Source organism: Aotus nancymaae, unplaced genomic scaffold, assembly GCF_030222135.1.
Source record: "Aotus nancymaae isolate 86718 unplaced genomic scaffold, 86718_ANA_hifiasm-v0.15.2.pri h1tg000029l, whole genome shotgun sequence".
NCBI classification, from domain to species: domain Eukaryota; kingdom Metazoa; phylum Chordata; class Mammalia; order Primates; family Aotidae; genus Aotus; species Aotus nancymaae.
The window spans coordinates 24,876,935-24,893,448 of record NW_026988442.1 but is presented as its reverse complement, the minus strand read 5'-3'; the positions used below and the strand labels follow the sequence as shown (position 1 = coordinate 24,893,448).

At 45.2% G+C, this 16,514-nt stretch overlaps 1 protein-coding gene across 2 annotated transcripts in view; it reads right to left on the bottom strand.

Moving 5' to 3' along the window:
- Positions 1-5,594, bottom strand: part of SYS1 (SYS1 golgi trafficking protein) — a 48,307-nt gene extending 42,713 nt beyond the window's left edge. Inside the window, exons 1-4 of one of the 2 annotated variants that reach the window (XR_010344550.1) lie at positions 5,548-5,594; positions 3,023-3,155; positions 2,645-2,809; positions 694-761 (exon numbers count right to left, since the gene is read on the bottom strand). Coding sequence is in view for 1 of the 2 variants with exons in the window: in XM_012467292.3 (XP_012322715.1) it covers positions 694-761; positions 2,645-2,806 (230 nt within the window). In the remaining variant the exon portion in view is untranslated. Of the gene's footprint in view, positions 1-693; positions 762-2,644; positions 2,810-3,022; positions 3,156-5,547 lie in introns of those variants that run through there. The other variant, XM_012467292.3, reaches the window with a different exon arrangement.
- Positions 5,595-16,514: the final 10,920 nt, after the last annotated feature.

The following is a 16,514-nucleotide window of genomic DNA, read 5'->3' as shown; positions in this document are numbered from 1 at the left end:
AAAGTCAACCCATCAGTTTTCAATCTCCAGTATAAGGACAAGAATCATAATAATGTGCAAGGCATTGTTCTAAGTCCTTCTTGTGAATTAACTTATTTAATCCTTACAACTATGAGGCAGGTAATACTATTAGCCCCATTTTACTGATGAGGAAACTGTGGTAGATTAACTTGCCCAAAGTCACTAGACTAGTGGTAAAGCTGAGGTTCAAAGCCAAATGAGTCTGCCTCCAGAGCCTGAGACCTTGATCACTATGCTAAACTGCCTCTTAAGAGACAGGCAATGGTTATGTGTGACCTTGGACATCACCCAGTCCAACCCCTCATGGACAAAAGAGGAGCCGAGGCCCATGGCAAGGAACTTGGCCAATGGTACACAAACCAAGAACAGGACCCAGTTCTCCTGCCTCTCAGTGGAATCCTTTCCTCACCTCACTCCACATCGGGGAAGCGATCTGAGATGGAAGCTGTCTTGCAGACAGCAGAAACATAGTGACATAAGAGCTTTCCAGATAAGTCAAAATAGCAATGGAAAAAGACCCATGATAAAGCCAGTCCCAGAACTGGCCTCTGTCACCCAGTTTACTCCACAACTCCCCAGAAAAAAGTGCCAGCCTATCTCATGTCCAAACTTAGGAAGTTAGTCCCAGCGCTAAGAACCCAAAAGCTGGATAGCAAAACTGGTGATACTCACCAGGTGAGGGCGTTGAGGATGAAGGACATCATGGAGAGCCGGCCTGGAGGGGTGGAAAAGCCCAGGATCTGAGGGGGAATCACAAATGGAAATATGCTGGAGAAGTGACTTGGCAGAGCCCCAGTCTCCAGGATCTCAGCAAGCCTCCTAAGAAACCAGCATTCTTCCCAGAGCACAGAAGAGATACCTCCCTTCATCTGTACAGCAGCCTATTTCCAACTAGGTGCTTTCATAGACATCCATTATGGAATTTCATTTGTTTCTCACAGCAGGTGGAAAGGGGTTATTATTCTCATTTTACAAAGGAGGACGTAAAAGCTAAGACAAGTTAAGTTGCCCAAAACACCAAGAGTAAAGTCTAGAAGAGCATTCAGCTGACTATGGCTCCATAGGCCAGGTATCTGCTCCTGTACATAAAGTTTTATCGAAACACAGCCATACCTATTCACTTACATATTTATCTGTAGCAGTTTCTGTGCTACAATGGCAGAGCTGAGTAATCCGTGACCTAAAATCCTTACTACTGTACCCTCTAAGGAAAGGTTTGCTGATCCCTAGTCTAGAACTCAGGTTGTGCGCAACAGATGGCTCTTCAACAAAGCCCAGCATTCCCACAGCTCTTCCCAGGAGGATGGAAGCTCCTCAGAGATCACAACTAGGCACACAGTGGGTGTGCAACCTCCACTATCTAACACATTATCAAATGCCAAACATCCGCACCACACTTTCAGCTGACAAAGAAAGGTCTTTGATGTCCATAATCTCATATTATGCCTACAAAAACCCCACAAAGCCATTCTTCTTTTTTTTAATCTTACCTCTTTTTGGATAATAACTTGCCCAATGGCTACATAGAGAAAAAGCAGCAGGAGCAAGGACTCCATCCCAGGTCTCCTGGCTCTAAGAACTGTGCTCATCACCATGCACCACAGCTGCATTTTTTCTTTTTTTTTTTGAGATGGAGTCTCGCTCTGTTGCCCAGGCTGGAGTGCAGTGGTGAGATCTCAGCTCACTGCAACATCTGCCTCCCGGGTTCAACTAATTCTCCTGCCTCAGCCTCCAAGTAGCTGGGATTACAGGAACACACAACCATGCCTGGTTAATTTTTGTATTTTTAGTAGAGATGGGGTTTCACCATGTTAGCCAGGATGGTCTCAATCTCCTGACCTCGTGATCCGTCCACTTTGGCCTCCCAAAGTGCTGGGGTTACGGGCGTGAGCCACCCAACCCACAACTGCCTTTTAGATGCAACAACGTACAGGCCTTCTCTACGTTTTACAAAGTACTTTCTTAGTCCTAAACCCCTCTGGGCCTTGTAACATTTTGTTGAGGGCGACATGGCAGGAGTACTCTGCCCACTTTTCAGAAAAGGCTCGAAAGGGGAAGCAATTTGTCCAAGGTCCCACAGCTAGTAGTATGTTTAGCTAGACAGAACCCTTGCTTTTCTGCATCTAAAGCACATGCTCTTTATATTGCAGTCCACCTCTCTGTAACTAGTCTCATGGTTTTGAAGACAGAAAAACAAGCCCACAGAGGTGACATTTGCCCCAGGTCACACAACTAGTAAGTGGAACTTAAAGGAGGCCTGTCTGACCCCAAAGTCCAGGCAGTTTCCACTGTACCCGCATGAATGCTCTTTTATCCGCCCCTCTCCGGTGTGACACCTGAGAACCTAGCTTTCCCAGAGTCTCAGAACGGAAATGTATCAGAGTTGCCTGGAACGCATTTGTATTTATTGTGTTAACATCCAGGCCCTTTCCTTTGTACCAATCAGCCTCTGTTGTCATTCCAGTTTATAGATGAGGCAGCTGCGACTCAGAAAGGTGAAATCCCTTTCCCAGGGCTACAAAGCAAGAAGGTGGCCTAGCCAGATCTACAGCCCAGTAATGCTGGACCACAAAGCCTGTTCGGGGAGGCCAAGACCCCACCCGCGCCAGCCCGGGGACCCTACCTCCGCGTCGAACATCTGGTCCAACGAGGGGGTGCTTCGCACTAGCCCGTCCACCAGCGCCAGCCACAGGCCCAGCGAGCCGTAATACACAGTCTGCATGAGGACGATCTGCGACAGGATCAGCAGCGGGTCCCACACGTAGCTGCGGAACTGGCCCGCCATCCCCTGCAGGGACACGAGCCGGGCCTCAGCCGGCGGCCCGTCGCCATGGCAACGCCGCCCCGCCCGGGAGGAGGGACCGGGATCGAGGGGTGAGCCCATTCCAAGAGTTGGGGGGAAGGCGGGATGGACAGACCCATTCTCAGAGTGAGGGGAAATCCAGCCCATTCCGGCTGCGCGGCCCCCGCCCGTACACGAGCTCCTCTGGGGTCTACTCACCAGTGACAGACGACGATCGAAGTCTCCGAGTATGGCCCGGCCTCACCGGTGGGCTACCAAAACAGCGCTGACAGACAGGACCATGGAGGAGAGGCGCTGCCGGCCTAGAGAGGCAAAACGCCAGCAACCGCAGCTGCGGGAGCGGCTGCGTAGGAAAGAAGCGTTTCCGGGGAAAACAGCAGAGGGGGCGGGGCTAAAGTTGCGCAGGCCTAGTGGGTTCAACCTTTGCCTGCACCGCGGGGACTAGGTACGGGCAGCCAGATAGCGAAAGGACCACATGCGCAGAAAGAAGAGTGAAGACAAACGGAAGTGAGAAACGAAAGCCGCGGAGCTTGCGCGCCCTCTACAGGGAAATTTCTTTTTAAAGGAGGGCGACTAGGGGAGAGAGAAGTGGGGTGGCTTAGGACGTGGTGACAATGTTTGGGAATTAACGAGGTGATAAACGATGTCTCCATTTTCAGCCTAGATTCTCAATGAAAAGTCTGATAACTTAAAATGAACCTGCAAGCTCCTCCACGTAGGAGTTTGCCACTATGCCCACTATACAGATAGTTAAGCTAAGGGCCAGAGAAGGAAAACAACATACTGGCTCAAAGACACAGTTACTGGCAAAGTCAGGATGAAAAATCAGGTGTTTCCCCAACATTGCAACATTGATTTCACACTACTGGGTGGCAGGAAGGCTAGAACATGCACATTAAAGACAGTCCCTGCGCTGAGACACAGTGGAACTGTATTAGAAGGCAGAGTAGTGGGTGTTTTAAAATGTGAGTGTCCAGTGGAAAAAAGCACAGGTTGTGAAGTCGCACCTGAAAGTAAATCCTGACCCTCTCTACTGCCATGACTATTTTATTTATTTTCCAAATCCGAAGAGTGGACAGTCAGTAAATATTTGCTGAATGAGTCAAGAACAGAGAAAGCAACAGCAAATCGATGACTCAGTTATTCCTACTCCAGCGGAACAAAAGCCCTCAGCTTCCTGGGTTCCCCCTCTCTAGAGTGGAAAGAAGGGAAGTAACTGGTTCTAGGAAAAGAATCTGTGTTTTAGAGCCAGCCATGCCACCCGGTGTGACCAGCAAGCCACTTCCTTCTTTAAACCTCAGCTTCCCTGTTTATGAAATGAGAAGTTGGACATGATTAATGTTTTCCACCATTTAATCTACCTTCCAGTAATCTTTCATCAAAAAAATTTATCAAAGAGCCATGTAACCACCAATCAGAATTTCTGAAGAGCTTGTGATAGTCATGTTATCACCTTGAGCTGATACAATTCCAGACAAAAGTAAAGAAACTTGAGACTATTGAGAGTGTGTGATTGTCCTTATCATTTGGAAATATCCTAAACAATTCTCTTGGGCTCCAGTTTGGGAGTTACTAAGGCCCAAAGATTTCTTAGGTGCTTTCCAGCTCAATCATTCTTTTAGGCACCTCTATTCAGTTCAACAAATATGTATTCAAATTCCTCTAGTTCACTGATCATGCACATGATCTAGTGTTTCTGAGAAAACATGTTTCTTAAGTGTCTACATAATCTTGTTTAATCCTCACAATCTGAAAATATAGCTATTATCCCCCTTTTTATAGGTGAGGAAACTAGGCTAGGGGGAGGTGGTGTGACTTTCTAGGTCAGAGCGCTCACAGGGAGCAGAGCTGAGATTCAAATTCAGGACATCTGACTCCACACATCAAGATGCATTTTTGTTTTGTTTTGGTTTGGTTTAGTCTGGTTCTTTGAAACAGAGTCTCACTCTGTCACCCGTCCTGGTGTGCAGTGGTGCAATCACGGCTCACTGCACTGTCAAACTCCCAGGCTCAAGTCTTGGCCTCCCGAATAGCTGGGACCACAGGCATGTGCCATTACACCTGACTTTTTTTGAAACAGATTCTTGCTCTGTCACTCAGGCTGGAGTGCAGTGGCGCGATCTTGGCTCACTGCAACCTCCGCCTCCTGGGTTCAAGTGAATTTCATGCCTCAGCCTCCTAAGTAGCTGGGATTACAAGCGTGTGCCACCATGCCCAGCTCAGTTTTGTATTTTTAGTAGAGATGGGGTTTCACCATTTTTGCCAGGCTGGTCTGAACTCTGACCTCAAGTGATCCACCTGCCTCAGCCTTCCAAAGTGCCGGGATTACAGGCATGAATCACCACACCTAGACCACACCTGGCTTTTTTGTTTTTCATTTCATTTTTTTGTAGAGATGGGGTCTCCCTATGTTTCCCAGGCTGATCTTGAACCCTGGGCTCAAGCAGTCCTCCCACCTTGGCCTCCCAAGGTGTTAGGATTACAGGCATAAGCCACTGTGTCCAGCCACGATGCCATTTTAGAATAAAAGAAAAGACAAGAAGGGAGGAAGGGAGGGATGGAGAGGGAAATGAAGGAAGAAAGACAGTAAGATAGTCAGGTGGTGGAATAGCAGGAAGTGGAAAAGGAGCAGTGAATCTCTCTGCTCAGTTAGCCCTGGGGTGAGGGATTAGGGAGGAGTGGGAGGGAAGGCTTAGGAAAAGGGCTGCAGGAGTTGACAGTACCCAGGGCAGCTGTCTTCCTTACAGGTGCTGGAATGCGTGGCTCTTCCTGGAGTCCGCTTCCTTCATGTCACAGCTGGGCCCACTCCACCCCGTCTCCTCCCAATAGGGAAGGCCCTCCCTACCCATTCTGCTGAAATGAAGAACACAGGTAGCTTTCAACATTAACGCTGGCTGGAATGTCTGATGTCATCCCTGGAGTCCTGAGCTCACCTCTGGGAAAACCCCACTGGGTGTGTAAGCTAACCTCCTACCCTTTCCTTTTCCTTTTGCGAGTTCAGTTCTTGGATTCCCGCCTTGCCAAGCTTTGGGAATGTACACCATGCTGTGTCTTAATTTGGATCCAAGAAGGAAACCAAGGGCTGGGGAAAATCATGTCAACCCCCTTGTTTAGCTTACTTGGTCCATTTTGAAATGTGACTACAAGCAGTCTACTTCAGACCACAGAGTCTGAACTACAGCCCCACTGGCTTGCTATGTGACCTTGGGCAAGTCCCCTGGTGGGTCCCAGTATCCCAAACTATCAAATGAAAGAGGGATATTGGACTCCGACTTGCATTTGCTGTCGTGGCCCTGTGCCTTCTGAATCACCTGAGGAACATGTTGGATATTCAGATTTCCAGTCCTTGTTTGCAGATCTAAGTCTGAATCTCCGGAAGCAGAGTGTGGAAATCTGTGTATTTAAAGAGCTCCCCCAGTGATTCTGAGGTGCACCCACATATGGTAACTACAGCACAAGATGATCTGTAGTTGACCCTAAATCAGCCCCTTCATCTAACAGAAAACTGCTCTGTGACCTTGGCGTGTCACATTCCTGTTTCAGGGTTTTTTTCCGTCTGTAATATGAGGGGGTTAGACTAGAATAGTTGGTCTCCGAGGGTGCTTCCTACGCTGCCAAGTCTGTGGTTCCAAACTTATGAATGAAATGTTAAACTTTAGGTCAGAGGCAGAGTGACGAACAGCCACAAGCTGGGACAAACTGTCCTCTGGGTGGAGGGAAGTGACCTCTGGTCACTTGGTCTCTTTCGTCACTCTCACACTGGAGCCCCACTGTGGGCATGTGAGGACAATTGCTAAGGTCACTCTCTGGAGCCACCCCCATAAATCCCTTGGGAAATGTTCTCCCATAGGTCCATAGGCTTGAGAGCCCTGCTTAGATTCGAATCCTGGCTCTCCTGCTGCCTTGCTGTCCTGCTGGGTGACCTTGGGACAGTTACTCCATGTCTCTGAGTCTCAGTTGGTTTCCTCTTCTATAAAATGGGGTTCAGAATAGTACCCATGTTATGGGCTGTCCTGAGGGTCCAATGCATGCTTAGTCCACTGCCTGATACCCAGTAGGCACTACGTCAACATCAGCAATGTTCATATTATTGTTATTATTTCTTCCTTTGGAATGTGGGAACGGAAATGCCTGGTCTCAGATTTATGGCAAGGATCTAACATATCAGACAGAACAAGCCTGATAGCTGGCCCATAGTAGGAGCATATTAAATGTGGTTCCTTCTCTTCCTTCTCTCACCCCTGCTCTCGTGTTCTCTAGATCCCTCCCACTTTCCCTTCCTCCTCCCCGAGGCTGCCCTACTGCCCTGCTCACATGTTTCCTTTTGGGGAATATTTGATGAAGACACTTCAGTACAGACACGTGTCTCAGGGACAGGTTACGCAACTCTGTGCTCACACATTTTTTGAGACTCCATGTGGAAGGCTTGCAGTTGGCCGCCTGTCCTCTACATCGGTGACCAGCCTGGGCTCTGGCCAGTGAGTTCCTCTCTTACAAGGGAAACTGGAGAGAGAGCTCATTAGCTGCCTGTTTTCTCCTGCAGACTGAAAACTCCTTTGTTACCCAGGTTGTTTTAAGTGTTGTGTGTGTGTCTGTGTTTGGGGCAGAACATTTGCTGAGTATCTACTGTATGACAGGCACTTATATAATTTAATCCTTATTTAATTTCTAAAACAAGCCTGTGAGTTGAGATACTATTAATAGCCCCACTGAACACATGCAGATGCTGAGACTCAGAGAAGGGACATTTACCCAAAGCCATGATGCCAGGGAGTATTGTGCTGAACTCCAACCCAGGTCAGTTTGACTCCATACACTATTCCTTCGCAGAGTGCAATAAAACGTGCACTGGAGGCCGGGTGAGGTGGCTCATGCTGTAATTCCAGCACTTTGGGAGGCTGAGACAGGTGAATCCACCTGCGATCAGGAGTTTGTGGCCAGCCTGGCCAACGTGGAGAAACACTGTCTCTACTAAAAATACAAAAATTAGCTAGGAGTGGTGAGGCATGCCTTCAGTCCCAGCTACTCCTACTGAGGCAGGAGAATTGCTTGAACCTGGGAGGCAGAGGTTGCAGTGAGCCAAGATCGCACCACTGTACTCCAGCCTGGGTGACAGAGTGAGACTCTGTCTCATAAAAAAAAAAAAAAAAAAAAAAAAAGGGCACTGGACATTACAGTGACATACAACTTTCATCTACCTGACCTCATCTTGTTGTCGCAACAGCCCCAGGGAGGTAGGTATAAACATTGTCCCCATGTTACAGATAAGGAAAGCGAGGCTTGGAGAAGGAAGCAACTCACACTCAATACAGGTTGGGGTGTGGTGTGTCTTGTCAGCTGGAATAATCAAAGTTAAAAAATATCTGGGGTGTCTGTCTTTCCACTTCGGCTTTCCACTCCAACCTCCTTGTTCTTTCCTTTACACCAGAGGGAGTCAGGAAACTGGTTTTCTGTGTTCTGTGCCTAATGATCAGGTTTTTTCTGCAAACCCTCTCTCAATGCAGGGTGGATGATGCCAGGTATGACCGTGGGTGGATGGACTTCTGAGTATAACCATTACCGTCCCTCGGTATCCATAAGGGGTTGGTTCCAGGACACCTGGCAGATATGAAAAGCCAGGGAAGCTCAAATCCTTTGTATAAAATGGTATAGTATTTGCATATAATATATGCAATCCTCCCACATTCTTTAAGTCATCTCTAAACACCTAATACAATGTAAATGTAAATAGTTGTGATACTATATTTTAATTTTTTATTTGTATTATTTTTATTGTGTATTGTTTTGTTTATTGCTGTTGTTGTATTTTATTTAATTTTATTTTTATTTATTTATTTTCTGAGATGGAGTCTTGCTCTGCTGCCAGGCTGGAGTGCAGCGGTGCAATCTCAGCTCACTGCAACCTCTGCCTCCCGGGTTCAAGCGAGTCTCCTGTCCCAACCTCCCGAGTAGCTGGGATTATAGGCGCGCACCACCACACCCCGAAAATTTTTTGTGTTTTAGTAGAGACGGGGTTTTACCATGTTGGTCAGGATGGTCTTGATCTCCTGACCTTGTGATCTACCTGTCTTGGCCTCCCAAAGTGCTCGGATTACAGGAGTGACCCAATACTCCTGGCCTATTTTATTTTATTTTTAAGACGGAGTTTCACTCTTACTGCTCAGTCTGGAGTACAATGACACTATCTGGGCTCACTGCAACCTCTGCCTCCCAGGTTGAAGTGATTCTCCTGCCTCATCCTCCTGAGTAGCTGGAATTTACAGGCATGCACCACCACACCCAGCTAATTTTGTATTTTTAGTAGAGACGGGGTTTCACCATGTTGGTCAGGCTGGTCTTGAACGCCCGACCTCAGGTGATCCGCCCACCTCGGCCTCCTAAAGTGTTGGGATTACAGGCACGAGTCAACGTGTCTGGCCTTTGTTGTTTTAGAGACAGGTTATTGCTCTGTCACCCAGGCTGGAGTGCAGTGGCGCTATCATAGCTCACCGCAGTCAATCACTCCTGGGCTGAAGCAATTCTCCCACCTCAACCTCCTGAGTAGCTGAGACTATAAGTGCATGCCATCAGGCCTGGCTATTTTTATTTTATTTTTTGTAGAGAAGGAGTCTCACTATGTTGCCCAGCCTGGTCTCAAACTCCTGGGCTGAAGTGATCCTCCCGCTGTGGCATCCCAGAGGGCTGGGGTTACAGGCATGAGCTGCTGTGCCCAGCCTCACGCCTTCAAGTTTTCTTACTTTGATTCTTGACCCAATCATGTACTAAACTTCCTGTCCCTACTGACCTTAAAGGACTCAGGGCTTTGTTTTAAGATGAGAAGTTTTCTCCACTTTCCTTTTTATCATCGTTTTTTCATTCAATCAATCATCTATTTGATAAATATTCATTAAGCATTTATTATGTGCCAGAAACTGGTCCAGGTGGTATGGATATAAATGAAAAAAGTGACTAAAGAGAAAATTCTCATCTCACAGAGGAGACAGAAGATAAACAAGTCAATCAGTATGCAATCTAGCATCAAGTAATGTCAGTATACACAGAACACCAACAGTGCAGGATTTTGTTATAACAGCAGAAAATGGATGAATACAATATTTCTCTCTGCTCCTTTTAGGACAGGACACTTGGAAATCGGGAACAGGCATCAGGGCTGTAAGCTCAGTTGAGACAGCATGGTGAGGCAGACAGAATCAAAGAAACCTGAGTTTTAATCATGTATCAGTCACGTTTTGCTATGTAACAAACAACCCACAAATTTCAGTGGCAGCAATGGATTTCTCAGTCATAGGTTTGCAGTAGGTTAGGGCAGCTTTGTTACAGTTACAGTTCTGTTGTCATTTCTCCTGTCTCAGCCTGTTTTCTCATCTTTAAAATAGAGATAAAACTACTTACTTCACAGAGTCCAAGTGAAGATGATGCTCAACACTCCGTTCTGATTAAACATACCCTCTGCTCAGGGTATGTGAGAAGTCAAATGTTCACCCTCTAGGCGAAACAGTAATCCAAAAAGTGGTCTGGGCTGCAGGTGCTCACTTAAGGAATAAGGAAGGCCATTGGCCAAGCCGATCAGTCTTGTGGGCCCCTCCCCAAATTTAGACTAGAAGAGAGAACCAGTAAGTCAGTAAAAGAGAGAAAGGTACACGTCTAGGAAAAACAAGAGACAGTCTTAAAGAAAGACCAATCAGGTTTAAAGAGTAAGAGGTAAGTCTGCTAGCCTGTGGCATCATCTCAGTTTTCCTTTCAGTTTTGGTTTTTAGCCCTCTTGGTCCTCCCAATAACTCCTAAGCTTTTTCTTAAGAAGTCCTGAGTGAGGCATGTTTCCTTGCAATGGCAAGAATTGGGCTAAGACAGAGAAGATGCATATAAACTGCCAGCCCACAGCTTGGCATATAGTAGATCCTTAGTCTACTGTGTAACTGGCAGCTATTGTCCACTGATCAGGGAGCTGCTTAAGAACACGGATGGGTCTTACTGGCCAGAATTTATTGAAAAGCTTCTCACATGCAAGATATTCATCAGATGTTTTTTGGATAATTGACCAAGTGAGTGAATTGCTACATCTGAGCCTTTAAGGGAAAACGTCCAAATGGCATTCATCCAATTATCCATATGACACGTATTTACTGAACGTAAACCTGTGCCAGACCTTGGACAAGGTGCAAGGGATGCATTTGTGAACATGACAATGTTCTTGCCCTCGTGAAACTTACATCTGGCAGAGGAAATAGGAAATAAACAAGTAGAAGAATAAGTGCATGATGGCACATAAGAAAAATGTCATGACAAAAAATAAAGCAAGTGGAAAGAGTAATTGGAGGTGTTATTTTTAGAATTCTTCAAGATGCCTGTGGTGGATGCTGACTCACCGTGTGGACCTCGGTTTGCCTGTCTTACAATGGGGGTACTGTTGGAATGGATGATTTGAGAGGATCCTGCTGGGCCTAGTATTTCTGTGGTTATGCAAGGCAGTGGCTGGACATTCCACGGCCCCTGGAAACTCCAGGCTGTCATTATCTGTAACTGGAGAGAGATTTGCATAAAGTGAGGAAGACCAGAAAGGGTTGGCACCATTCTGAGAGATAGCCCTACAGCCCAATCCCTATTCTGTTCTGAAAATAGTAATGTGATTACCTGTTATTTACCATGTATGAGGAGCTGTTGGGGAGGGAAATAACTCGAGACTCTTATGGGGCGACCCCCTTGATTATAAAAATAGATAATACTTTGATGCTCCATATTGCACTGTAGTCTTAACATTCTTGTGGTGTTAAGAACTATAATGACCCTCAAATTACACGAGAGAACTGAGGCACAGAAAGAAAAAGTGTCTTGCTCCATGCCACACAGGCAAGATTGCGGTCTAGGTCTCTCTAACTTTAAAGACTGTGCTCTTAACCTAAAACTAACATGAATGACAAAGGGATGCCTGCCCAAAGAGTGGGACAGATAGAATCCTAGAAATCTCGAGGCAGGAAGAAATGAGAACTAAAAGAAGAAGATGATGGAGTCTTCCAGGAGAAGAGGGCATTTAAGGTGTCTCTGGATGTACCAGGTGTGGACCCAGCCTTGGTTAACTCTGGCCTAAGAAGTCTGAGAAAAGGGGGAGGGACACCTTCACCTCTGCTGTAAGCTGGGTTTCAGCTCATTTTTTAGCTCCATGGCGGGGGGGGGCTGCCTGTTGACTCCTGGATCACTTCCTTTTGCTTGAAAGGAAGCTAGGGGGAGGATGCGAAGTCTTTGACCAATGACATCTCTCAGACTCACTCAATCTCAGGTTAGAATACACAGAATTGAGTGTGTATTAATGGTGCCCACCACATTACTTTATTTCATTCTCCTATTTACTTCAAGAGGGAATTATCTCTATTTTAAGGCGGAACAAAGGGACTCACAAACTTTCCTCCAATTGGCAAGTCCTGGAAACAGGATTTTAATGAAGAACTTCTGGCCCTAAACACTGTGGGTTTTGTTTGGTTGGTTGGGTTTTTGTACTTCAGGCCCATGCAGGAAATTAAGAACTCCTATTCAGTATTACAAACCTTTGACTACTGCATTTTGTTTTTTGGAAGCCAAAGAAGAACCCAGTAAAACTTCTCAAAAATCTCAGGTTTTAGACAAATCGTTTTTAACGCTTTGGGGGTCAGGGTCCCCCCAAAGGAGGATCCCCCAAATATCCTCCTTTTGTGGATATAAAGAAAGAATCTTAAATTTCTTGCCCCAAGACAATTCATGCAGAGACATAACCTACAGGAGTACTGACCATTCAAATATCCTCTGCTCTCAATCATGGAGCCCAGGTTAAAGACCCAAACATCCACAAATAATTATACTCAAACATCTGCATCCCTTCAGAGATTCTCAGAACTTGGGGAAGGGGAAATTATTTCCTTAATTTCAGGAGGTTGAGATAGTTTTATAGAACTTCCATTAACTGTCTAAACTAGCCGTTTTCAGTCTTTTGTTTTTTTGCTAGTGTACTCTCTAAATAATTATTTTAAAACCACGTACTCCTTGACACAATTTTTAGTTGATAGCTTAACATTTTTCATCAAAAGTTCAAATAGTTGCAAAGGTTGTAATTTCTGGCATATTGTAAATGTATACACTTAAGTAAAACAATTACATCACTCTTTTAAATGTATCCAGTTAAATTAAATGCCCTAGCAATTCGATACCCACAACCATCCATTTAAAAAATACATGAACAAGCCCTTTTCTAAGAGTCAGTCATTTTGCAGTTTCTTTTTCTACTTGAACTCAAATTTCTATTCCATGTTCCGCCACAAAATTTTATCATAATATACTTTTTTTTATGCTTCAGAGGCTGACTGATGACTCTTTTAAAAGTCCTACAACAATTTAAATAGCTTTATTAGGGTACAACTGACATAAAATAAGCCATACATATTTAAGATATACAATTTGGCATAAGTATATGCTTACTGTGTCAGGCTGTTTGCGTTGCTATAAATACATGAGACTGGGTAATTTATAAAGAAAAGAGGTTTCATTGACTCACAGTACTGCAGGCTATACAAGCATGGCTCCAGCATTTGCTTCTGGCAAGAGGCTCAGGAAGCTTCCAATCATGGTGGAAGGTAAAGCGGGAGTAGGCATCTCACATGGCAAGAGACAGGGAATGTGGAGGTCCCAGACTCTTAAACAACCAGACTGAATGTGAACTGAGAGTGAGAATTCATTTATCACCAAGTGGGTAATGTTAAACTATTCGGGAAGGATCTGCCCCCAAGATCCAATCACCTCCAGGCCACATCTCCAACACTGGGAATCACGTTTCAACATAAGATTTGGAGGAGACAAACATCCAATCACATAAGCCAGTCCTGCAAATTTTGATAAATAATTATTAAACAGAAAAAGTAAAATTGTTTTAGAAACACCTGTCTTAATTAGGTGGCTGGGGCAATTTTTTCTCTCCAATTAGCTCACTTAAACCTCCATGAGGCGGGGCATGGTGGCTCATGCCTGTAATCCCAACACTTTGTTATTTGTTTGTTTGTTTATTTGTTTTTGTTTTTGTTTTTTTGAGACCGAGTCTCACTCCCTCTGTCACCCAGGTGGGAGTGCAGTGGCACGATCTCAGCTCACCGCAACCTCTACCTCCTGGGTTCAAGCAATTCTCTGCCTCAGCCTCCCAAGTAGCTGAGATTATAGGCACCCACCATCATGCCCGGCTAATTTTTTGTATTTTTAGTAGAGACGGAATTTCACATCTTGGCCAGGTTGGTCTTGAACTCCTGACCTCATGATCCACCCTCCTCAGCCTGAGCCACCGCGCCTGGTCAATCCCAGCACTTTGGAAGGCCAATGAGGGTGGGTCACTTGAAGTCAGGATTTGGAGACCAGCCTGGCCAATATGATAAAACCGCATCTCTACTAAAAATACTAAAATTAGCTGGTCATGGTGGTGCACACCTGTAATTCCAGCTACTCAGGAGGCTGGGGCACAAGAATTGCTTGAACTTGGGAGGCAGAAGTTGCAGTGAGCAGAATTGTACCACTGCACTCCAGCCTGGGTGATGGAGTGAGACTGTCTTAAAAAAAAAACCTTAATGAATATTGCTACAACGAAATAGGTTTTAGCAACAATTTTATTCCTGTTTTTTTATTTTTTATAGCTGTCAAACCGTGGTGTGCTAAAGCCATCTTGTAGTGGTTCATGAAAGTCAATTTTTAGAAATTCTGTGGCTGGGTGCCATGGCTCACACCTATAATCCCAGCACTTTGGGAGGCTAAGTTGAGAGGACTGCTTGAGCCCAGACATTCAAACCCAGCCTGGGCAACATAGTAAGACTGTCTCTAACAACAACAACAAAAAAATTTAATTAGCTGGGATATGTCTAGTCCCAACTAGTCAGGAGGCTGAAGTGGGAGGATCTCTTGAGCCTAGAAGGTCAAAGCTACAATCAGCAATAATTTTGCCACTGCAATCCAGCCTGGGCTACAGAGAGAAACCCTATTTTTAACAAAGCAAACAAACAAAAATGTCATTAGCCAGTTGTTAAACATAACTATTATTAAAGATTAAATTATATGAGCCGGGTACAGTGGCTCACACCTGTAATCCCAGCACTTTGGGAGGCTGAGGCAGGTGGATCACTTGAGGTCAGGAGTTTGAGACCAGCCTGGCCAATATGGTGAAACCCCATCTCTGCTAAAAATACAAAAATTAGCTGGGCATGGTGGTGGGTGCCTGTAATCTCAGCTACTTGGGAGACTGAGGCAGAGAATTGCTTGAACCCAGGAAGTGGAGGGGGCAGTGAGTGGAGATTGAGCCACCGCACTCCAGCCTGGGTGAGAGAGCAAGATTCTGCCTCGAATAATAATAATGAAATTATATGAACGTGCAATTACATTAAAAACAAAGGAAATAAATACTCAAAACTCATCACTCCCTAATTATCTCACTACACTTTACTGTTATCTATGTTTTTGAGATTATTTACACCTATTGTATCTGTGTGATAGAAATATTGCTCATCTCTTCCCAGCTCCATGTTCAGGGACATCTCATTGGTAGCTTGAAATCAGCCAAGCTGGGAGTATGTACACTACAGAAATTGGCAAATTAGCACTCGCCACTTCCCCTAGTCAATTGTCAAACATTTACCAGCACACCACTGGCTGTAAGTGCTGAGAAACTTTCTTTATTTAAAGAAGTTGGTAGGAACAGGAGTGTTGTTACAGCAAGGTGACAACAGATAACTAAAATCACATAGTTATCACTCATCAAAAACTATATTTAATGATCTATCTACTGACAACTAGATTAGGCCCTCCTGCAATTCTGTGGAAAGCAAAGATTGCAAACCATGTAACTTGCAAAAGGATTTCTTATTCTAGCATGAGATTTCTTCATTTTCTCAGTTTCGTTCCAAATCCTAGGGAAGCATGTTAAGAACCACTGAAAGTCATTGCTTACCTTTAAATCTGTGGGAATCCCATGGTCAGCGTTTGAAGCTTGCTTTACTGCCAAGATTCTCTGCTACAAGAGACTTTTGTTCTTTGATAATAATCAAGGGGTGGGAAAAGGGAAGTCACTACCAATTCTCCACTCCACAAAGTGCATGAATTCATAATATGCCAACAGAGGCCAAAATGCCCTACTTCTAAGGCTATGTTATACCCTTAGAAAGATTTATATGTAAGTCAGGGAGAGACAGGGCTAGGCTTCTTTTTGTACTTTGATCATCATAGGATGCCCGCCTTCACAGGCTGCAATAATTCCAACAGTACCTGTGCTTGGGGCTCCAGAGAATTTTACAATCTCCATAACACCCCCCTCCACTTCTTCCCCCGACCTGCTCCCACCAATGCACTGTTAGGATAAGGGGGTAAGGAGGACACACAACTTTCTCTTATAAAGGGTGGAAGCTGACCTAAGAAACAAACTTGTAGACCAGTTCTCAGAGAGATCAAACTTTTGAGGAAGTTCAAAATCTGAAACATGAAGCCCTTAGAACAGAGGTCAGCTCCTCTCAGACCAGAGTCAGAGTGATCTCAGAGTGGTTGAGGCCCACCGCCTATTTTTGTTCAGCCCACTGCTAAGAATGGATTTTGCATTTTTATTTTTTTGAGATGGAGTCTTGCTCTGTTGCCCAAGCTGGAGTGCAGTGTCATGATCTCTGCTCACTGCAACCTCCACCTCCCGGGTTCAAGCAATTCTCCT